Genomic DNA, 24,998 nt, shown 5'->3' on the forward strand with positions numbered 1-24,998 from the left:
GGTACAACAGGCCTGTACTAATATAGTGGATAAAAACAAGAAGACAATATGAGTTATAACCGTAACTGAACTAAACTCCTGACAGGGAAGAACGAGCTCTTGAAGCTCCGCCCTCTTAGGCCGATCGCAGCAGCTCATTTGCATTTAAAGGGACCGCACTGAAACGGCTCGTTTTTGCTCAACCACTAAAAGTGGCATTTTTAACATGCTATAAAAAATATCTGTGAGGTATTTTGAGCTAAAACTTCACATACACACTCTGGGGACATCAGAGACTTATTTTACATCTTGTAAAATGGGGCATAATAGGTCCCCTTCAAGTACATTAAGTAAAACATGTACTTTTGTACTTTCACTCAAGTAAAATTGAAAACGAGCATTAAATACTTTCACTTGAGCAATGTTTTATAATACATATCTGTACTTTTACTCAAGTACTTGATTTGTGTACTTCGTCCACCACTGGATATTCACTATGACAACTGGTGAGAGTTAGTAAATTACAACAGACATTTTGCTGTTGCGTGACACTATCCTTTTAATCTTCTCTATTTGCACTTTGTAAGGTTGCCGGTCCCAGAACCTGACAAAAAACAAAACAGAAAGAGAGAAAGTATGCGATTGTATCTTTTCATTCCTCTCTCCTTCCGTCTCTCTTTCTGTTCCCCTGTGCTGAAAAGATTTATAAAGCCATCCATTCAAATCTGTCACTTTTATTATTTCAGCTCAGAGGAACGTCATCTCAAACATGCTCTTTAATGAGTCAAGGGGGAAAAGGTGATATGAATTATTAATCCTCAATCACCATACCTAAAATGAATTAAAAATGACCAAGTTTCAAAATAATTCCCCCCTCACAAAAAAATTCTACTGTTTGATAGTCATACACAAAAAAGAAATCTCAATTGGTTTTCCATAAAAAAGAAGCCCATTTCTGTTTAGACTCTCACATCATCTCAGACACTGAGCTACTTGATTTCTGTCCATCCACGCATAAAGAATGTCTTTGAGATACGCACTTTCACTAATTCAGAAAAAGAAAGGTCTGAATTGGAGCGATAGATGAATGAATGTGGTGTAATTGCAGAAACAGATGCTTAAAAGTCTCTGCAGTCTCAGTCAGATCAACAGGTTTATTACCACTGATTAGGAACTCAAGAGCTGTGTAATCAATTTAAAGTATTGCACTGTTCCTAAAAATATAACTATATACAGCGTGAGTGATGCTTTTACAGTTAAATATAAGTGAAAGGAAGTGATTTAAAAGACCTCAGCAGCTCCAGATTATGAAGGGTTCTGTCTGCTATTGTTTATTGATAAAGATTTTCTCCAGTAGGCTCAGTTTATTGCCTCACAAAGGCACACATGTTTGCGGTTTGCTTGATGGGAATTGAAATGTCTTTCTTCTCTAATTACAGTTTGTTGTTTGTCTTCAGTAGGGTGGAGAGGAGGGCTCTGCGGTCAGAAGCAGGGAGGGGTCAGAGAAACCAGCTAGCCCAGAGCAGCGTTTCCAGCGTGCTGTTGGGTTCGGGGCGGTAAAACAGCTGAAAGCCGACCATGAGGAATACATGAAGTGAGTCACAGACGGATATTCAGTCATTGTCCTAAGTGAGATGACATTTTTTAGTTACTTAGTAGTGTAGTTTATATTGTTATGGTTTCATTGTGCAAGTGTAAAACTTATTAGTCTTGTGCAGTGGTTCTCAACCATTCTGAACATAAGAAATAGGTTGCAGACCCCTGGTCTATAGTAGAGTTTTATTGAGCATACTGTTTTATCGAAGCCTGTAGAGATAACATTTAAAATATTAAATAAAATAACAATTATTTTTAATTTAATTTGTATTTATTTATTTTTGCACATGCTTCCATACAGTTTAAATTAATATATAATAATAATAATCCAATCGGTCCATCCATCCATCCATCCATCCATCCTTCCTTCCTTCCTTCCTTCCTTCCTTCATCCTTTCATCCATCCATCATTTCCTCCATCCATCCTTCCTTCATCCATCCATCATCCATCCATGCATCCATCGATCCATCCTTCCTTCCTTCCTTCCTTCCTTCCTTCCTTCATCCTTTCATCCATCCATCTATCATCCATCATTTCCTCCATCCATCGATCCATCCATCCTTCCTTCATCCATCCATCCATCCATCGTTTCCTCCATCCTTCCTTCATCCATCCATCCTTCCTTCATCCATCCATCCATCCATCCATCCATGCATCCATCCATCCATCCATCCTTTCATCCTTCCTTCCTTTCCTCCATCCATCCATCCATCCACCCTTCCTTCCTTCATCCATCCATCGTTTCCTCCATCCATCCATCCTTCATCCATCCATCCATCCATCCATCCATCATGCATTCATCCATCCATCCATCCATCCATCCATCCATCCTTTCCTCCATCCATCCATCCATCCTTCCTTCATCCATCCATCCATCCATCCATCCATCCATCCTTTCATCCTTTCTTCCTTTCCTTCTCCATCATCCTTTCATCTTTTCCTCCACCCATCCATCCATCCTTCCTTAATTTCATCCATCCATCCATCCTTCCTTCCTTTCAATCCATCCACCCATCCTTCCTTCCTTCCCTCTTTACTTCCTTCCTTCCTTCATCCTTTCATCCATCCATCCATCCATCCATCCATCCATCATTTCCTCCATCCATCGATCCATTCATCCTTCCTTCATCCATCCATTTTTTCCTCCATCCATCCATCCATCCATCGTTTCCTCCATCCATCCTTCCTTCCTTCATCCATCCATCCATCCTTCATCCATCCATCCATCCATCCATCCTTCCTTCCTTCCTTCCTTCATCCATCCATCGTTTCCTCCATCCATCCTTCCTTCATCCATCCATCCATCCATCCTTTCATCCTTCCTTCCTTTCCTCCATCCATCCATCCTTCCTTCCTTCATCCATCCATCCATCCATCCATCCTTTCATCCTTTCTTCCTTTCCTTCTCCATTATCCTTTCATCTTTTCCTCCACCCATCCATCCATCCATCCTTCCTTCCTTTCAATCCATCCACCCATCCTTCCTTCCTTCCCTCTTTACTTCCTTCCTTCCTTCATCCTTTCATCCATCCATCCATCCATCCATCCATCCATCCATCCATCCATCCATCCATCATTTCCTCCATCTATCGATCCATTCATCCTTCCTTCATCCATCCATTGTTTCCTCCATCCATCCTTCCTTCATCCATCCATCCTTCCTTCCTTCATCCATCCATCCATCCATCCATCCATCCTTTCATCCTTTCAATCCATCCACCCATCCTTCCTTCCTTCCCTCTTTACTTCCTTCCTTCCTTCATCCTTTCATCCATCCATCCATCCATCCATCATTTCCTCCATCTATCGATCCATTCATCCTTCCTTCATCCATCCATTGTTTCCTCCATCCATCCTTCCTTCATCCATCCATCCTTCCTTCCTTCATCCATCCATCCATCCATCCATCCATCCTTTCATCCTTTCAATCCATCCATCCATCCTTCCTTCCTTCATCCATCCATCCATCCATCCTTTCATCCTTTCTTCCTTTCCTTCTCCATTATCCTTTCATCTTTTCCTCCACCCATCCATCCATCCATCCTTCCTTCCTTTCAATCCATCCACCCATCCTTCCTTCCTTCCCTCTTTACTTCCTTCCTTCCTTCATCCTTTCATCCATCCATCCATCCATCCATCCATCCATCATTTCCTCCATCTATCGATCCATTCATCCTTCCTTCATCCATCCATTGTTTCCTCCATCCATCCTTCCTTCATCCATCCATCCTTCCTTCCTTCATCCATCCATCCATCCATCCATCCATCCATCCATCCATCCATCCTTTCATCCTTTCAATCCATCCACCCATCCTTCCTTCCTTCCCTCTTTACTTCCTTCCTTCCTTCATCCTTCCATCCATCCATCCATCCATCCATCATTTCCTCCATCTATCGATCCATTCATCCTTCCTTCATCCATCCATTGTTTCCTCCATCCATCCATCCATCCATCCATCGTTTCCTCCATCCATCCTTCCCTCCTTCATCCATCCTTTCATCCTTCCTTCCTTTCCTCCATCCTTCCTTCCTTCATCCATCCATCCATCCATCCTTTCATCCTTTCTTCCTTTCCTCCTCCATCCATCCTTTCATCTTTTCCTCCATCCATCCATCCATCATCCATCCATCCATCCATCCTTCCTTTCAATCCATCCTCCCATCCTTCCTTCCTTCCCCTTTCCTTCCTTCCTTCCTTCCTTCCTTCCTTCCTTCCATCCATCAATCCTTTCATCCATCCATCATCCATCCATCCTTCCTTCCTTTCAGTCATCCATCCATCCATCCATCCATCCATCCCTCCTTCATCCTTCCTTCCTTCCTTTCCTCCATCCATTCATTCATTCATTCATCCATCCATCCATCCATGCATCCATGCTTCCTTCAAATCTGCAAATTGTCTTCTACAGCCAGTGATCACCTCGACTTTTCGTTTTATGAAAAACAGCAGTTTTATACTACAGCTGACAGTTTTTAATAATAACTCCTTTTGAATTCCACAGGAAACGCTTTTACTTTTATTTTTTTATTTCATTTATTTATTATTTATTTTCGTTTCAAGCAACAAGATGACTCAAATGATCTGTGAAAGGTCCAACTTCACAGATTGACTGACCTAATTCAAATATGTGTATGGGGGATTTCTGGGACACAGATATACAAATGCTTTTTTGCAAAATTGCATTTAATAACCACTTGGCACAAAAAGTTAGGGGGCACTAATAGGCATGAACGGTTCTGAACGTGATTAACCTCAGACAGCAAATCAATCAACTGAAGCATTGTGGGCATTTGTGTTCAATGACCAGCTGACCTACAGTATGTGTCTGTTCACTTACAGCACAATACAGTTGACTGTGCCCAAACACCCACAAAGAGCATTTTGTTCACACTTGTGAGGTAAGCATTGAGGAAGACATACTTCATCTCAAACTCCTCCCAGCACACTCATATTCACTGCTTCAGAAGAGACTCAATGTTCATCACTCTTATTTTCACAGCTCTTTTTTCAGGATGAATTATGGCACATATCGCGCATCCTACTTAATGAATTAAACACTTTAAAAGATTTTTATTGCTTGAGACATCAATACTGTGCAACTCAGATGCAGTGTAAAATTAATGTTAGAGAAAGTGCGTTGCGTAATGTTTTTCTTGGAAATGTACTAAGTGACGCATCTTATGCAAGTGGAATTATTTAGGTGAAAGGCACCATATTCCTAACATTTGTAGCATTTTTTCCATGAAGTCCACTTAATATGTTAGTCAAGGAGTCGTCTGTACTGAACTGTATCTTTAAGACATATATGTAAATGATCCCTGTTTTGATTGGCCTCTGCATGCCACTTGTAGTTTTCTTTCTTTCTTTCTTTCTTTCTTTCTTTCTTTCTTTCTTTCTTTCTTTCTTTCTTTCTTTCTTTCTTTCTCTATCTCTATTTGATATTTCAGTATCCTCTTGAGCACTCACATCAGCTTATAAAAGATCTCGAAGGAAAAACTGAAAACAAAAAAGATGAAAAGGTGTTTACATGGAAAACAAACAACAAGTCTATAAATGGGAGACGTAGGGTACATGGGTTACATTGATCTGTCGAGGAAACAAGCAAAAGAACACAGGGTGCAATGACCTCACAAACAGAAGCCCGTCTCCAACTCCCAAAAACAAATAAATCTGTGCGGACAAACAATCTGCTCTCAGACACATGGCTTTTACAGAGGGATTTTACCCATGCAGATGAGAGGCCGGGTTTGTTAGGAGAGCAGGTTTCATGTGGTGTTTCAGTTCGATTAGACAATGGAAAAGCGTGAAATCCGCTGAAATCCAAGTCCCACGTCTCGTTTGCGGTGTCAGATTTTGTCATTGAGTGGTCAGACTGGGGTTTATGGCTTATTGTAATACAGGCTTTTACAGAAGTTTCTGCCATAAACTCGAGCTAAATGAGAGTTTTAATAACAATGCAGGCTTGAAACACATTTTCCTATTCTCATTAAAGCTTCATGTTTGTTTGTGGTGTTTACTGGTGCATTTTACAGGCTGTATTACTGTGTTCCTCTGTTAGACGTTTATATCAGTCCCTGCCCTGTGTGCCCTCTGAGGCTGTAGTGTGGAGGATCTTCAGGCAGTGTGTGTTTGTGTGCGTTGAGTACAGATAGGAGGGTTAGAAATGCATTGCACAAATGACTAATTAATATCACATTATAAAAAGAGTTGTTTTTATTTCAAAAGAGTTGTGCAAACATGCTGCCCTACATGCTGACATGTTACAGACTATTTATTTAAATTGCATTTATTTGATCAAAAAAAAAAATCAGTAATATTGTGAAATAATATATTAACTTTAAAATATAATTTATTTCTGTGATGGCAAAGCTGAATTTTCAAATACAAAAAGTGGTAGTATAATTTATTTTCATTGATGTTTAAAAACAATTTTTAATTCAGTATTCATATACTGTATATACACCAAAAGGCATAACATTATGACCACCTTCCTAATATTGTGTTGGTCCCCCATTTGCTGCCAAAACAGCCCTGACCCGTCGAGGCATGGACTCCACTAGACCCCTAAAGGTGTGCTGTGGTATCTGGCACCAAGATGTTAGCAGCAGATCCTTTAAGTCCTGTAAGCTGCGAGGTTGGGCCTCCATGTATCGGACTTGTTTGTTCAGCACATCCCAAAAAAGCTCGATTGGATTGAGATCTGGGGAATTTGGAGGCCAAGTCAACACCTCAAACTCATTGTTGTGCTCCTCAAACTGAATTATATGTTGAAAGAGGCCACAGCCATTATGAAAGGGTGCATGTGGTCTGCAACAATGTCAAAATAACATCCACGTGGATGGCAGGACCCAAGGTTTCCCAGCAGAACATTGCCCAAAGCATCACACTGCCTCCGCCGGCTTGCCTTCTTCCCATAATGCATCCCGGTGCCATGTGTTCCCCAGGTAAGCACATGCACCCGTCCATCCACGTGATATAAAAGAAAACGTGATTCATCAGACCAGGCCACCTTCTTTCATTGCTCTGTGGTCCAGTTCTGATGCTCGCGTACCCACTGTTGACGCTTACGGCAGTGGACAGGGGTCAGCATGGGCACCCTGACTGGTCTGCGGCTATGCAGCCCCATACGCAGCGAACTGCGATACACTGTGTATTCTGACACCTTTCTGTCAGAACCAGCATTAACTTCTTGAGCGATTTGAGATGCTCAAATCAAATCTCAAATCTTTAGCTTATCTGTTGGATTGGACCACATGGGCCAGCCTTCACTCCCCACATGCATCAATATCTATCTATACTGACCACTGCAGACCAGGAACACCCCACAAGAGCTGCTGTTTTGGAGATGCTCTGACCCAGTCATCTAGCCATCACAATTTGGCCCTAAAAAGTAAAACTTAATGGTTAATGGTCCATTAGTTGTAGAATATGGTCATGCAATATAAAAGAGTAATATGTGTATTAATAAACAGCCAATATGCATGCTAATATAAGCAACTACTTAATTATATATCTTAATATAACACACACACAGATACAGGTATAGGATATTTGAGAGTGTAGGGAGAGCGGCTTGATTATGTCATTTCACAATGCTTCATGGGAATGGGAGAAATTCTCTGATGGATGGATCCTTCTCTTTAGGATTCTTTGGTTGTGTAGTTCGTTTGGATTTTGGCTATTACATAGGATTTAAAAAAAATAATGTCAAAATTACACTGACTGATGGCTTCAACAGAAGCATTTACTGTCAATTAATAACCTTGGAGCTCATGGTATAGGTCTGTCTTTAAGGGTTTATACAGAATCATTAAAAATCCATTTCTCTTTGATGAAAATTAATGGGGATTTTTTTCTGTTGAAATCTTGCTAATAATCCCCATTTTTACTACATAAATCTGATGCTCTTTTAATGTAACTAAAACTGTAGAAAATAGTTTTTTCTTCTTCTCCAGATTGCTTAATGCCATTCATAGTATTCCAAAGCCTGGAAGCAAAGCGCGAGACAGCAAAAGAGTGGCGCATGAGGAGGTTAGCTGGATGTTTCGGAGGTTATTAGTTAGAATATCAGCATGTCAGATGTCAGCCGCTGTGATGTGGAGTGGTTTGTGTGTGTGTGTAAGCATCCTCACTGGGCTGTATTGATATTCAGATGCTTATCATGAGGGACTCCTACAGGGGTCTTTAATGTGGCGTTCTGATAAGTTGCGCCGTGAAGGCCACGAAGCATGTAAACGGCTGTCAGCGGATCCGCATCTCTGATCCGCCCTGTCAGAGCAGAATTGAGTTAGCACGTAACGCAGGAGCTCATCCAGGTTATCTGATACAGGGAGATGTGTACACAAATGATGCTACGCTCACCGGGCTCAGACACGCACGTCTCCATGCGCTGCGGATTTAAAGACGTGATTAAAGAGCGATTGTGAATCAGAACTGAAATAAAACTTCCCAAGAGGATATTTTCTAGGTTGACAAGGCCCCGGAAAAAAAATATTTGCTAGGTAACCGCGTGTAGCGTCTTCCCACAGGGAAGGTGTGCTGACTCGAGTCTGTCTGAGGATCTTGACAGTGTGTGTTTGTGTGATAAATGCTTATCAGCACTTCTTTCTCCAGATGGGCAGCCCTGACAGCTCTATCTGTGCTAAATTTATTGTGGATCGTACTAATGCATATGCACAGGGGTTCATTTGGGATTTTGCAGGTAGAGGAACCCAAAAATCTATTCTGTGTTCTAGACCAGGTGTCTACGTGTTCCAGAGGGCTGCAACACAGCACTAGATGATGATGATTATTATTATTATTAGTAGTAGTAGTAGTATATGAAATATCATAATAGTAATATTTTACTCATTTAGATCATGTTGAGCATTTATATTTAAAGGTATAGTTCACCCAGAAATGAAAATTATCCCATGATTTACTCACCCTCAAGTCATCCTAGGTGTATATGACTATGTATGTATGTATGTATATGCACTGTAAAAGAGAATTGTTGGTTTAACTTAAAAAAGTAAGTTACCTGGTTGCCTTAAAATTTTGAGTTGTATTAAATTTGAGTTAATACAATGAAGGTGATTGATTTAATCAACAGAAACTCAAAATGTTTTGTTATCTGATCCACATTAATTATTTAAGTTGATTTGAAAAAAAAAAAAAAAATGTGATAACAAATCAGGAAAATAATTTTTTACAGTGTGAAGGGGGTGTAAGCCCAAAAAAGTGCATCCATCCATCCATCCATCCATCATAGAAGTAATCCATACAGCTCCAGGGGGTTAATAAAGGCCTTCTGAAGCAAAGCGGTGTGCTTTCGTAAGAAAAATATCCATTTTTAAAACTTTATAAACTATAATAACTAGCTTCCAGTAGACGAAAGAGTAACCCCTGACCCAAGGCATTGATGAACGCAGAAGCACAGATGATAGAGCAAAACAAAACATCGGTTATGAATTAGAAGTCTAAAATGAGATTTTTTAAAGAAAAATGTTGGAGAATTTCAATATAAATGAAGAGGAGCTTGAGTTTGTTGCCTAGCCCTATTTGAACCGCGAGAGACGTCTAAGCTTACGATACTCCTACATCATACGTTGCATCTGGGTCACTCTTTGGCTGTAAATCAATGAGTGTGGCCGTCTAGGATGGCGTGAGGGTGAATAAATCAATTTTCATTTTTGGGTTGACTATCCCTTTAACATATTACTACAATTGTGTTTGTAATAATAATTTTGGTTACACTTTAGTTTAGGGTCCAATTCTCACTATTAACTATAAACTATGACTTTTGCCTCAGTAAACTCCTAATTACTGCTTATTAATAGTCAATAAGGTAGTTGTTAAGTTTAGATATTGGGTAGGATTAAGGGATGTAGAATATTGTCATGCAGAATAAAGCTTTAATATGTGCTTTTAAGTACTAATAAACAACCAATATTCCTAGTAATATGCATGCTAATAAGCAACTAATTGGACCTAAACTAAAGTGTTACCATTATTTTTAATAACATACAGTACTGTTCAAAATATTGGGGTAAACATTTTTTTTTTTTTTTTTTAAGAAATTAATACTTTTATTCAGCAAAGATGCATTAAATTGATCAAAAGATACAGTAAATACACTCATAATGTTATGAAAGATTTCAAATAAATGCATCAAAGTATCCTGAAAAAATATATCACAGTTTTCACTAAAATATTAAGCTGCACAACTCTGATAATAATTATAATGTTAATGTTCTGAGCACCAAATCAACATATTAGTGTAAAATTTGTTTTAGTTTCAGCACATTGTGGCAAAACTGTATAAAAGACAAATGTGTAATTTTGGAAAAAATATTTTTTTTTCAATTTGCCTGTAAAATATAAATGGGCCTATATGGCTTTCTACATATATTTATACATATATCATCATGGTCCTTGGCATCAAAAACATTGAAAATCCCTTTCTAGACTAAATATAATATGTCATTCCATTTTGGATTGTTTCAGTGCAAATGAACCCCTCTGTACACACCATGTCTGCCACACAGGGTCTCCCCAAACAACTATAAACAGTTTATTCCTCCCTATCGTTAAACATACACACATATCCACTCTCTCTTTTTTGCATGGCTCTTTGAGCATGAAACCACATCTAGGTAATACATTCCTCTGTTAGAGGACACTTTGGCATGTAGTTTGTCTTCTCAGCTGGACAGAAGTTGCAGTTCTGTAGAGGCATGTGTGGGATTAATGTCTTCAGAATTTTACCCTCCTTCCTTCCAAAGTAACTCAATGAAAAATGATCAAGTAAATACTTCATTCAAAACCAAGCATGCCAAATATGTTGTCAATGCAGAGTAGAGCTTGATGTTTATATCAGTGAGGCTAAATGAGCATTTCTGAAATCATTATTTTGCCAGCTGAAACGTGCTAATGCAACTTTGCCATTTGAACTGTAAAGACACGCATGAAAGCTCTATAAAGAGCTACCCAGAGTCCAGCGGTTTCCTCTAGGGTGCCAAACCACCCTGTTATGGACACCTTGCACATACCATTCACTCTTGTAATCACTGAATGTCTGAGTCCTCTCGGCCAGTTCATTAAGGGAGTAAATATTTCCGTTTGGAATGGGGCAAGGAGCTGGAGAGCGTCCAGGGTGCTCTCAAAGCAAGACATGAACCCGCAACTAAAACAACTATTACGAGCCACTGCGCTGCCAAAGTCTACCCATTTATTTAGCCAACAGAAACCCCGAAAGTAGATATTGGACCATCAGCGCACCAGGTATGCGGTGAAACGGAGCTGTGGAAACACAGTCTTCAATGTGTGCATCAGACAATGGATAATTATAATAAAAATGAGCATTTTGTCAGCTACGCAGGAAACGAGGCTGAAAACCGAGCCTGGATCAGAAGTAGTAGACCCCCGTGAGAATAAATGAGAATGAAAAAGCGAAATAAAGAGCGTAAATAAAGAATAAGTTATTCAGTGGTGATTAAATAGTAGTTTTGTTCAGGCCCTGTCCAGATGTTGAGTCTATGTATTTTATTTTTACATTCTTGGCCTCTGGCCCGTATATATTTTGGATACGGCCTGGGAGTATATAATATCAGTGGAAAATGATGTGGTCTGGTACCTTTTAAATAACATTTCCGCCTTTTTGTGCTGCTTTCTTGTTTTTCTTTCCATGTTTTCTTTTATTTTGGAATTAGGTCGGAGAGGTGCTGTTTAGAAATGTGCTGAAAAGGGAGGGAGTTTGGAGCGCTAGGGGATTGGAACACATTCCCCGCTCTCTCTGGACACTCCGGCCCCCCTTTTTATCCCTCTTCATAAAATATATAAGATAAAGAGGAGAAGTTAAGGGACCTAGATAGAGGAGGTCAAATCGGTCAGGCTCAAGCCCAACTGTAGCCGGAGCACAGACTTTTACATGTCAGAGTCTAATTGACTACTGTTGGCAAAGAGGGGATTACAGAAGAGGAAATTTGTGCCCCAGTTCTGGTTTTTCCAATTTTCTTGTTTTTGTGATTTATTTCAGGACAAATTTGAGGGGAAGCTGGGTAAAATCAGTGCAAGAAAAGTTAATTGAGTCGTAACATTGTGGTACACTCTTGGGACAAGGTATAAAACTCAAAGCCTGAGGTCTGGCCACAAACTAACACACACACACACATGGCCCTTTGAGCCAAGGTGACAGAATGAAGAGGAAGGAGGAAGTGAGAGGTGGCCTGGTGTTAGGGTTTTCTTGACTTTGCATGACTGTAACTGTGCCGTGACCCTCCACGGGTCAAGCCCTGATGAGTTCAGTGGCTAGTGAATGTCATGTATGGGTTGAGGTGATGGGGCAGGGTTTTCGTACATGTGTGTTTAGAGAGTCGGACTTGGCATCTACAGGTGATTAAAACTCCTCATGCCTGACAATGAGACTATGAGAAAAATCTGGAAGCCCATTTCTGCCACATACTAAGGGGAAAAAATAATGTTTTGGTAAATCACATTTATGACCTAAAAAGTCAGAATTATGACATAAAAGTTAGAATATGGGACACGATTATGCGATAAACCCCCGGTTTAACAGACAAAGCTTAAGCCTGGTCCTAGACTAAAACGCATGTTTGAGCTGTTTTACCTGAAAGCAACTTGTACTGACAGATCTTAAAATATGTAAGTGCCATTGTTTTGTCTCAAGATGCACACAGTAATGTCTTTTTTTCTAAGGCACGTTTATAAAAGCTACATAAATGCCCTAATTGAACTAAGGGCTAATCCTGGCTTAATCTAAGCCCTGTCTGTGGAACCAGGCCAAAGTCTAAATTAAAGGTGCTAAAGAGGATCTTTTTTTCGACTGAGTTTTTGAAATGAGCGCATGGGTAAGAACAACCCCCCTCCTTCACAGCTCATTTAGAGGGAACGCCTCCCAAAACTCGTGCACGAGTATCGGAACACGAGTGTTTACCACCGGCATTCGCTGTGTTATTAAGCCGGGCACACATTTAACGACTAGCTAAAACATTCTGACTATGCTCAACATACAGCGATTGTTTCCTGCTCCTGAAGCAGATTTATATACTTTCACATGGAATTTGAACACCGACTGTAATCGCAGACTGAAAGCAACTGGCTCTGACTGGATGCGTTTGAGCGCGATCAGTCATAAGTATCAATTTACATTCATAATCGGCCTTACAATCGTTAAGTGTGTGCGTGGCTTAAAGCCGTGGATTCATTATGTCGGACTCACCGCAGGTGACTCATAATCTGCAGTTGTTACTCCTGTCTCCTGACAAAAACATTGCATGCGGCGCCTGTGGAGTGTGGAAAGTTACTGGAGCGCGCAACCGCGCGTCTCTCCCATGGATCGTCATGGCAGTGATTGACAAGCCAGAGGGCCAATCGTTTACGCGATGATCGCGTAAACGATTGGCTGATGTTTTTAAGGCCCTACCTTGTGCACAGATGATAATATTATTACTTTCAGTGCACCTAATAAATAGTCTTTTATCAGTTAGTAAAGACTGTTTCAAGTAATATTGCAAAAATGTATAAAACAAAACATCCTCTTTAGCACCTTTAAGAGATGAAAGGTTAAAATAATGACAAAATAATGTCTACATTTTTGTCATAATTATGACTTATGCCTTAATTTTGTCTTTTTATCTCATAAATATGTCTTTTTATTTCATAATTTAAATTTTTTTGTCAATTTTTATTTGTCAAATTTTTGACTTTTTATTTCAAGTCATCTTTATTTATATACAGTTGATCTCAAAAGTTTACATACCCCTTGCAGAATATGCAGAAATGTTTATCATTTTAACTAAATAAGAAGGATCATGAAAATTACATGTTATTTTTTATTTAGTACTGTCCTGAATAAACTATTTCACATAACGGATGTTTACATAAAGTCCACAAGACAAAAAAAAAAAAAAAAAAAAAAGCTGAATTTATAAAAATGACCCCGTTCTAAAGTTTACATACCCTTGATTCTTACTGTGTCGTTACCTGGATGATCCACGACTTTTTTGTTTTGTTTTGTTTTTTTGTGATGGTTGTTCATGAGCAGTTAAACTGAGCTCGTCTTCAAAAAATCCTCCATGTCCTGCAAATTCTTTGATTTTTCAACATCTTTTGCATATTTGAACGTCTGTCTTTTCACACTGAGGACAACTGAGGGACTCAAACACAACTATTAAAAAAGCTGCAAACATTCACTGATGCTCCAGTAGGAAACACGATGCATTAAGAGCCGGGAATGTAAACTTTTTGAATTGGATGAACAGGATAAATTGTACTTTTTTTTCTGGGAAACATGTAAGTATCTTTTGCTGGCAGTACTAAATGATAAAATATGATCTTTAAACAAAATGAGAAAAAAATTTGCACATCATCTTGTTCAAAAGTTTTCACCCCCCAGCTCTTAATGCGTCATGTTTCCTTCTGGAGCATCAGTGATTGTTTGCAGCTTTTTTAATAGTTGTGTTTGAGTAGCTCAGTTGTCCTCAGCATGAAAAGATGGATCAAAATATCATACAGTCACTGCTGAAAAGGGTTTAAATATGCAAAAGATGCTGGACAATCAAAGAATTTGCAGGACATGGAGGATTTTTCTGAAGAACAGAGCTCAGTTTAACTGCTCAGGACAAACAAGGGACTCATGAACAACCATCACAAAACAAAAAAAAAAAAACAGTTGTAGATCATCCAGGTAACCACACACAGTATTAAGAACTAATGATTCCCAAACTTTTAAATGGGGTTATTTTAATAAATTCAGCAATTTTTTTTTGTCTTGTGGACTTTATGTAAACATCTGTTATGTGAAATAGTTTTTTCAGGACAGTAAATAAAAATATCATGCAATTTTCATGATCCTTCTTATTTTGTTAAAATGATTAACATTTTTTGGGCTGTGTAAACATTTGAGCTCAACTGTAGCACTTTATAGAGCTTTACTTTTCCTGAGCATCTTTACATATTTAATGTCACCTGTGTATTGCTTTTTATTACCTTATTTGTTTTTATTGCATCTTTACAGATATATTTATGCTATAAACCTGTTAATCATAAAGACTTAAAAAAATCCACAGAGACCTCTGAAAAAAGTTTTTTATGTTTCACATCAGACCAAAGTGAACAGGAAGAAAACAGATGTGCTAAAGGTCGAGAAACTTTGAGAAAACTATGTGCAGGCAAAAGCTAGAGGGGAGAGGAGTTAGCAGCTGCCTGAAGCTGAGTTAGCGATAAACACCTGAAAAACAGCTCTCAACTTTCTTTTATTTGGAGCGCTAATGGAAGACTGCTGCCAGGAGTGGGAGCTCCCCGGTGCATTGCGTCTGTTGAGAGAGTATCTGTGCCTGCCACTCCAATTAAAGCAATCTACAGTGAGAGAGAGAGGGGAAAGCCAGAGGAGTAGCATCTGGATCCAAAGCTCTTTCCCAGCCAAGTCACAATTGTTTAGTCTGAAAGAGAAGAGTGTCAGGGGAAACGGCTCTGTGTGTGTGTGTGTGTGTGTGTGTGTGTGTGTGTGTGTGTTGGGGGTAAATGAGAGCAAAAAGAGAGAGACAAAGATAGAGAGAGGACGACTGTATATGTACACGCTGTTGTAGGGCACGGATGACTGCTGGTGGAAGCGTTTATAGAATGTGATGTCTCATTTCAATGGCGCTGTGAGATATGAATGTTTCTAGGGGTGATTTTTGGCTAAGTAAATGCATATACTCTTAATGTATTGCCAAATGTAACATCTGCTCAAAGGGTGGTGACGCATACTCTCTCAAAGTCGCACATAAACAGACGCAAGCAATATATTACACTTGATTTAATCAGCACGTGTAGCTAACAGCTACATCATGTCCACTCAACACACGGCAAATGGCTTCTCTCAGTCGAAGTGCCCAACTGAGCCGCTCAGCCAATAATAAACACGCATAAAATAAGTTAGCACACAAATGTTTGCTGTGTTATGAGCTTAATGTTAGGACATAATTAGTTGTAATTATTTCTCATTGCCTACTACAAGAGCTCAAGTTTGTAATGTCCTCTTGAAATTAGTGATTGTTTTTGCTGAATAAAAGATCTGTCCCCAAACTTTTGTGTGGTAGTGAATAAAATCCTTTTTTTAAAGAAAATTTCATGATGCTAGCATGTTTAGGTTGGTAGCCAGAGTGTTGCTATATTAGGTTGCTAATGTGTTCTGAGTGTTTGATGCAATCGCACCCCCTCAACCGAATTCATTGGTTAATTCATTCACGCAGTTACCTTTCAAGAAAATTTCAGAAATATTATGGATGGATTCAGTCATGACAAACAATAATGCTGTCTATCAGGATATACTACCATCTTTATACTGTTAAGGTTAGGGGTTAGTGTCAAAACACCTCAGACCCCAGAGGGTTAAAGGGTTAGTTCACCCAAAAATGAAAATAATGTCATTAATTACTCACTCTTATGTCATTCTACACCCCTAAGACCTTCGTTCATCTTCGGAACACAACTTAAGATATTTTTGATTAAATCCGCATAGACAGCAATGGTACTTAGACTGCATAGACAGCAATGGTACTTCCTCTCTCAAGATCCATAAAGGTACTAAAAACATATTTAAATCAGTTCTTGTGAGTACAGTGGTTCTACCTTAATATTATACAGCGATGATGTAACGTAGTTTGTATGTGCGGGAAGGAGGAGGCTGGCGAACGTTAAACACATAATATAAAATAAACAAAGAACAAAACGAAAGTAATTGCGGCAGACCCACACGGACCCACATAATTCCCTCACGGCTCTCGCCCGCCCTGCTCGTCACAGATAAGAATATTTTTTGTGCGCCAAAAAAACTAAATAACAACTTTCTAACAATATCTAGTGATGGCCGATTTCATAACATCGAAGCTTCGGAGCTTAACGAATCGAATCGGGAGTGCCAAAGTCACGTGATTTCAGCAGTTTGGCGGTTTGATACGCGATCCGAGTCACTGATTCGACTCAAAAGATTCATAACACTCTGAAGCAGTGTTTTGAAATCGACCATCAATAGATATTGTTAAAAAGTCATTTTGGGGTTTTTTGGCGCACAAAAAATATTCTCGTCTCTTTATAATATTAAGATATAACCTCTAAACTCAAATCAACAACTGATTTAAATATGTTTGTAGTACCTTTATGGATCTTGAGAGAGGAAGTACCATTGTTGTCTATGCAGGCCTCGCTGAGCCATCGGATTTAATCAAGAATATATTAATTTGTGTTTCGAAGATGAAAGAAGGTCTTAGGGGTGTAGAACGACATGAGGGTGAGTAATAAATGGCATTATTTTTGTTTTTGGGTGAACCAACCCTTTAAGCGTTATGTAGGCAATCAGCACTGATATTAAAATTGGTATTTAAATGAATTACAATTAATTGTTATTACAAATATATTTCAAAATTACATGGCATAAATTTTTTTAAAGAACTGCAATATTTTTAATCAATAAAGTTAAATATTTTATTCAGTTTTTCAAAAAAAGAACGATTACGAGAGTAATTACAAAATTCCAACTTGTAAAAATCATTCACGTCCCCGCAGAAGTCGCATCATATCATCATTATCGCACCATAGGCCCCACCCACTGGCATTCAGTGGCTTAATGGCTGACATTTGCCTACACTGTATGTGAGTGTTGCATTAAAATAAAAAAGAACCAATTATAATCGCTGACGCTGTCTACACTGGATACAGTATACAGATGTGCATTCAGTTTCTGGCATATACCACACATGTCGACAACAGGACAATGGAAGAGTGAAAGAATTTTCGCTTTGATGCGTCCGGTTTAAACAGCTCTCTGTACAGACTTCAGAAGGATCACAGAAACAAGTGAATGGTTTATTTTAATGGCGTCCTTGATCACGTCGGAAGATTATATGTTTGTTCAGGCATTTTGCTTTGTAAACAAGGCATAGTATAATGGAGAGTTTGCAAAGAAACTTTGTTGAAAGATGAACCACCAACCGTATTGGATCTGACAGTAGCCTCATCACAAACTGCAAGTAAATGTTTTCATAATGCTTGGTCTGTAAATGACGGTTTTATATGGATAATGTTTTCAAAACACTTATTCACGTGCACTAGCGAGTGGCCGTTGTTACTGTTTCCTATGCAATGATGTTAGCCAATCATAACAATGACTGTTTACTCACAACCCTTAAAGGAGCCATCTCTTAAAAACAGAACATTTCAGACAGAGGGTCAGAATGTTTTTGTTTTTTTTCTTGCATATACAGTACTGTTCAAAAGTCTTAGGCACGTTAGTATTTTCACCAAAAAGTTATTTCTAGTTATTTCTTTTGCTGTAGTGTGTGTCAGTAGGACATTTGCAAACATTCCTTTTGCCATTAATTGTAATAATTCCATGGTATTTTTGTATGCACAAGGAGTCTGACAACAGTCAGTATGCTCCACACGGAGATCTGATCTCACCATCATCGAGTCCGTCTGTGATTACATGAAGATTCTGAGACAGTCTAAATCCAGAAGAACTGCGGCAACGTCTCCAAGACACTTGAAGAATCATAAGTGAACCTCAAGGAACATATTAAAATAATAATAAAAAAAATCTGTCATGACCCCTTTAAAGCCATTAATAAAACACCACTAAAGATAATTTATTTTCAGTTTATCTCAGTTAGTTTTGTAGTCACATTAGTAATCAGAACTTCCGTGTGGCCATTTATTGATTATAGTGTGCATCTAGGCCTGTGAGACTTAAAGGGATAGTTCACCCAAAAATGAAAATTCTGTCATCATTTATTCACCCTCAAGTTATTCCAAACCTGTATGAGTTTCTTTCTTCTGCTGAACACAAAGGAAGATATTTGGAAGAAAGTTTGTAACCAGGCTGCTTTGGGGCACCAATAGGAAGTCAGTGACATACTATGGAAGTCAATGCTGCCCCAGAACTGTTCAGTTTCCCCTAAAATTTCTTCCTTTATGTTCATCAGAAAAAAGAAATGTATACAGGTTTGGAATAACTTGAGGGTGAGTAAATAATGACAGAATTTTCATTTTTTGGGTGAACTATCCCTTTAATGTTTGTATGTGTCTGTCTCTCTGTGTGTGTTTGTCTGAAAGACATATCGAGAGCGCTTTAGGCTGCAACAGGCGAGGCCTATGGAACGCAGGGGTCAAGAGGATCCGACCTTCCCCTGAGGCCTAGAGTCTGAGTCAGAGAACAGTGCTGCTTCCGCCCCAAACAGTCCACTCATAAACACCTCTGTCTCCGCCACAGAGTGAGCGTGTGACTGTGTGTGAGATGTGCATTGTCTTAGCGAGAGATTCTTTGTGAGAGTGAATGCACGGGTTTGTGTGAGATTATTAGTGTGTGTTTTTGCAGTAGTGGGAAAGGGGTCAAGATGGCCTGTATGTGTGTGTGAGTGAGTGTTAATTGCTGTGAGCTTTCCCATGCCCCTGCATTCAGTTGAGATAAATGCATGCTTTGTGGATGCACTGTGCAATCTTTGTGTGTGTGAAGGAGGTGAAAAAAAGTGTCTGTAAAACGAAAAACAAAAAAAAAGGAAGAAAGTTGGCAGGTATGATGGATATAGTGGCAAATGAAATGATTGCATGAGGAATTATGTGACCACATTACACATTCGAGTGGTATGTGGATGCATTATCTCTACAGAAATATGTGTTTGTGCAGAAAATACTAGGCTTGAAGAGACAAATCTGGCCCACTTTAAAAGATCAGTCATCTACTTTAACTTGATGATTCTTCTAAAAACTATGAATAAAAATGTCTGACAGCTTTTTTTTTCCCCAGCAAACACACCGATCCATTATGGCAATTTCATATTTACATGTATGCACACGATAAATATATATACATATACTGTGTGTGTGTATATATATATATATATATAGAGAGAGAGAGAGAGAGAGAGAGAGAGAGAGAAAGAGAGAGAGAGAGAGAGAAATCTAATTTAAATAATTTGTTTGCATATTTACTGTTGTCAGAAACATTTTTTGAGTCACTTGTCACATGTGAGTGCCCTTGCTTAAGTCATCCTGGTGTCATGAAGATTTCATCACCATAATTATCATCATCGCAGTCATGCTTTCTCATATATACTTCCTGCAGCCTCCACAGTGCAATCATCACAACTTGCAGTGTGTTCAGAAACCAGACAATTAAACTGAGTCCATGGGATTAGACTTAATGGCTGTAGGTAGTGTTTCCTGTCTAAAGTGGATTATCCTCAAGGCAATAAATGAAAACCCCATTACAGAAATGGCACCCATGGCTGACACTGTACTCGGCCATCATCCAGCTCTGTGCCAGCCTAAATACACACCGGCCACAGTCCCAGGCCTTTATTAGACAGTTGAGGGAATGTTATATAATTCTTTGGTACTGATCCCAAGTTCTTCAGAACTGAAGCAGTACTGTACTTCTGATTTCTCTATGGATGAATTACTTTCCTATATTAAGTTCTTATTGTTAAGCTTTGAAAATCCAGTCACAATATTAGTTTGAGGTTGGGATCAGGCTATCAAGTACCCGATACATTTCTAATTAGATGCATATTTCAAAGGAAATCCTACTAAATATAAATATGAACTTAACCACAAAAAAAAAGTATTGTTCTTTGCTGTATTGGCATATCGCTCATATTTTAACAGGAAGTTTGGGTGGGGCATAAAATATATTGCAGGTGTTATTAGGGGGAATTCTCATTTGTAGAGAGTATTTGATTGGACAACAATCTGTAAAGTGCAACATGAGTCATCAATATTTTTGGTTTGTTTTGCAAGAAGAGAAAGATTGTAAATGTTAATTGTATTTTTCTGCTAAATTCATTCATTCACACATTCATTCATTAATTCATTCATTTATTTAAATGTGACCCTGAACCACAAAACCAGTCATAAGTCACACGGTTATATTTGTAACAATAGCCAACAATACATTATATGGGTCAAAATTATCGATTTTTCTTTTATGCCAAAAATCATTAGGATATTAAGTAAAGATCATGTTCCATGAAGATATTTAGTCAATTTCCTTCGTAAATATAAAAAAAAAAATTGTGAGTGGATATTGCTAAGGACTTAGGGCTAAAAGCAGTTTTCTCAATATTTAGATTTTTTTGCACCCTCAGATTCCAGATTTTTAAATAGTTGTATCTCTGCCAAATTTTCCTATCCTTATTTATTCAGCTTGCTGCTTTCAGATGATGTATAAATCTCAATTTAAAAAAAAAAAAAAAAAAAAAAAAAGACCCTTTCTGACTGGTTTTGTGGTCCAGGGTCACAAATGTACAAACCCGATTCCAAAAAAGTTGGGACACTGTACAAATTGTGAATAAAAAAGGAATGCAATAATTTACAAATCTCATAAACTTATATTTTATTCACAATAGAATATAGATAACATATCAAATGTTGAAAGTAAGACATTTTGAAATGTCATGCCAAATATTGTCTCATTTTGGATTTCATGAGAGCTACACATTCCAAAAAAGTTGGGACAGGTAGCAATAAGAGGCCGGAAAAGTTAAATGTACATATAAGGAACAGCTGGAGGACCAATTTACAACTTATTAGGTCAATTGGCAACATGATTGGGTATAAAAAGAACCTTTCAGATTGGCAGTGTCTCTCAGAAGTCAAGATGGGCAGAGGATCACCAAATTCCCCCAATGCTGCAGCGAAAAATAGTGGAGCAATATCAGAAAGGAGTTTCTCAGAGAAAAATTGCAAAGAGTTTGAAGTTATCATCATCTACAGTGCATAATATCATCCAAAGAGTCAGAGAATCTGGAACAATCTCTGTGCATAAGGGTCAAGGCCGGAAAACCATACTGGATGCCCATGATCTTCGGGCCCTTAGACGGCACCTGCATCACATACAGGAATGCTACTGTAATGGAAATCACAACACGGGCTCAGGAATACTTCCAGAAAACATGGTCGGTGAACACAATCCACCGTGCCATTCGCCGTTGCCGGCTAAAACTCTATAGGTCAAAAAAGAAGCCATATCTAAACATGATCCAGAAGCGCAGGCATTTTCTCTGGGCCAAGGCTCATTTAAAATGGACTGTGGCAAAGTGGAAAACTGTTCTGTGGTCAGACAAATCAAAATTTGAAGTTCTTTTTGGAAAACTGGGACGCCATGTCATCCAGACTAAAGAGGACAAGGACAACCCAAGTTGTTATCAGCACTCAGTTCAGAAGCCTGCATCTCTGATGGTATGGGGTTGCATGAGTGCGTGTGGCATGGGCAGCTTACACATCTGGAAAGGCACCATCAATGCTGAAAGGTATATCCAAGTTCTAGAACAACATATGCTCCCATCCAGACGTCGTCTCTTTCAGGGAAGATCATGCATTTTCCAACATGACAATGCCAGACCACATACTGCATCAATTACAACATCATGGCTGCGTAGAAGAAGGATCCGGGTACTGAAATGGCCAACCTGCAGTCCAGATCTTTCACCCATAGAAAACATTTGCCGCATTATAAAGAGGAAGATGCGACAAAGAAGACCTAAGACAGTTGAGCAACTAGAAGCCTGTCCCTGTAGAATGGGACAACATTCCTATTCCTAAACTTGAGCAACTTGTCTCTTCAGTCCCCAGACATTTGCAGACTGTTATAAAAAGAAGACGGGATGCCACACAGTGGTAAACATGGCCTTGTCCTAACTTTTTTGAGATGTGTTAATGCCATAAATTTAAAATCAACTTATTTTTCCCTTAAAATGATACATTTTCTCAGTTTAAACATTTGATATGTCATCTATGTTGTATTCTGAATAAAATATTGAAATTTGAAACTTCCACATCATTGCATTCTGTTTTTATTCACAATTTGTACAGTGTCCCAACTTTTTTGGAATCGGGTTTGTAACACTAGCATATACAGTAGGTGACTTAGTGTTCATCCTCTGTAGTTCCTACAAGTTTGGAAATCATAATCACAGTGATTCTAAAGTGATTTTGGTTTGAATAAAATGGACTCACTTTATATTTCTCTCTCTCTTTTTCATTTCTCAACAGATTTCTCTCTTTTAGTGCTATGCAACATAATGATTAGCAAATGATGCGTATTAGGTTTAAAATTGATGTTTTATCATTCTTGCAGTGCCACAAAAAATGATGGGAAATATAGTTTGGTTGCACAAGTCTGTCTCTTCATAAGTAAGCTAAATGAGAATTTTCTGGAAGCTTAGTACACAAACTACATGTAAACAGTACACAAAATGCAACAATGGAAATAGTACCATCAACATTAAAAGAATTGTTCACAAAAAAATGAATTTAATTTACTACGGTCATACTGAAATGACATGAGGGTGAGTAAAGTAAACAGCATATGTTAACAAATAGACTAAAAGCCACAAAACTCTCATTTTTATTCCAATTTATTATTAAAAAAATACATTTTATATGCATTAAGACCAGTTAAAACACTTTCTATGTGTGAAAGAATTAGGTCATCTCTGAATGAGGCAGCCAAGTGCTAAAAAACGAATACGAACATCTTCGCTAGTGTTAAAGGCTCCAGCATTTTCTATTCGGCCAAATTGGAGCTGGCCACAGGAGGTTAACATTATACAGTTAACCTTCTCACACTCAAAATGTATATGGTTAAACATGCATGCGTCTACCCAGCGGCACAAAAAGAAGGAGAAAGATAGTAGGGTAACCGAAGCCTAAAAGGTAAAGAGACAGAGGTAATGGCTCCCTGATGAAATCTGATAAAAAGCAATTGAGCTGAAGCATGCGTGCTGCCTCGAGCCACACCTGAACTGTACGTGTACACGTGTGTGAGTGCATGCATTTGTCGACGGGGCTAATCAGCGCGGTGCTGAACACCCTTAGAGACAGGTGGAGGGGTGTGTGTATGTGTGTGTGTGTGTGTGTGTGATGGCAGGCCGCCCCAATGGGGGGGCTTCCAGAGGTCTAGCTAACTAATGAAGCGCAGAAAATTAAACTGGCCTCTCCTCTCCTCCTCTGGGCGGCTGTGGAGACAAAGCACTCGACTAGAGTTTCACATTTGCTAGGGTCTCATCAAAGCTCACACTGAGGTATTTCCACCCCTGAGGGACGGTGCTCTAAATAAGAAATAATTACTCTTTTTTTTTTTTTTCTTCTTCTTTTTGAATCAGGATGTGTGCAAAGCAAGCATTAGAGTCAGAGCCACACAATTAATCTAGAAAATTATTGAGATTATGATTACAGCATCTTAGATTCAGTGTTGTTTACATAATTCCATTCAGGTCTACATGCACAGCTGCATAAAAATATTCTACTTACAACATGTTTTTTGCAGAAGTTGAGCATTAGAACCAATTACAATCAGATTTGTATGGATGGAGCTATAAAAATGACTAAAAGATTAGAATTTTGTTTTTTTGAACAAAATGCTCAATTTTACTATTTTTCCCTCTGTAAGCTTGAACTTTGTTCTAGTTTTTTGTACAATCTCAAAGTTTTGAATTTTAAAGTCTGAATCTGAATTCTTAATCTGACTAATATTTACAGCTAAATTCACCTCTAAAAATTTCAGAATGAAAAAATGATTTGTGTAAAAACATGAATCCATAAAATAGGCCACAAAAATGTACAAAATTCAAAATCTTTTAGTCACCTTTGAATATTCATACAAATGAGATGTGTTTATATCAATCTATAAATGGCATCTCATTCTATTCAGACACTTTTATTTAGTCTGATCCAGAAATACATGACTTTGTTCTATTCTATTCACATTCTATTCACTATTATTAATCTTGTTGGTTTTGCTAGATGTCGTGCCGCTCACTTGCAATGTAGACACACAATTGAGCCGTACAACACAATTCTCATTCTTCAAATGTTCAAAGTTCTTTTTTAAGAAAACTAATCATATCAATTACATATTAAGGTAAATAATCAATAAATAATCAA

At 38.5% G+C, this 24,998-nt stretch overlaps 1 protein-coding gene across 5 annotated transcripts in view; it reads left to right on the top strand.

The window, feature by feature from the left end:
• Positions 1-24,998, top strand: part of foxp4 (forkhead box P4) — a 363,043-nt gene that overhangs the window by 127,903 nt on the left and 210,142 nt on the right. For all 5 annotated transcript variants that reach the window (XM_048172845.1, XM_048172841.1, XM_048172843.1 and 2 more), the window contains one exon: positions 1,437-1,573. In XM_048172845.1, coding sequence (XP_048028802.1) covers positions 1,569-1,573 — 5 coding nt within the window. In that variant the 5' untranslated portion in view covers positions 1,437-1,568. The remainder of the gene's footprint in view (positions 1-1,436; positions 1,574-24,998) is intronic.

The sequence above is a fragment of the Megalobrama amblycephala genome, linkage group LG21, assembly GCF_018812025.1.
Source record: "Megalobrama amblycephala isolate DHTTF-2021 linkage group LG21, ASM1881202v1, whole genome shotgun sequence".
Classification (NCBI taxonomy): domain Eukaryota; kingdom Metazoa; phylum Chordata; class Actinopteri; order Cypriniformes; family Xenocyprididae; genus Megalobrama; species Megalobrama amblycephala.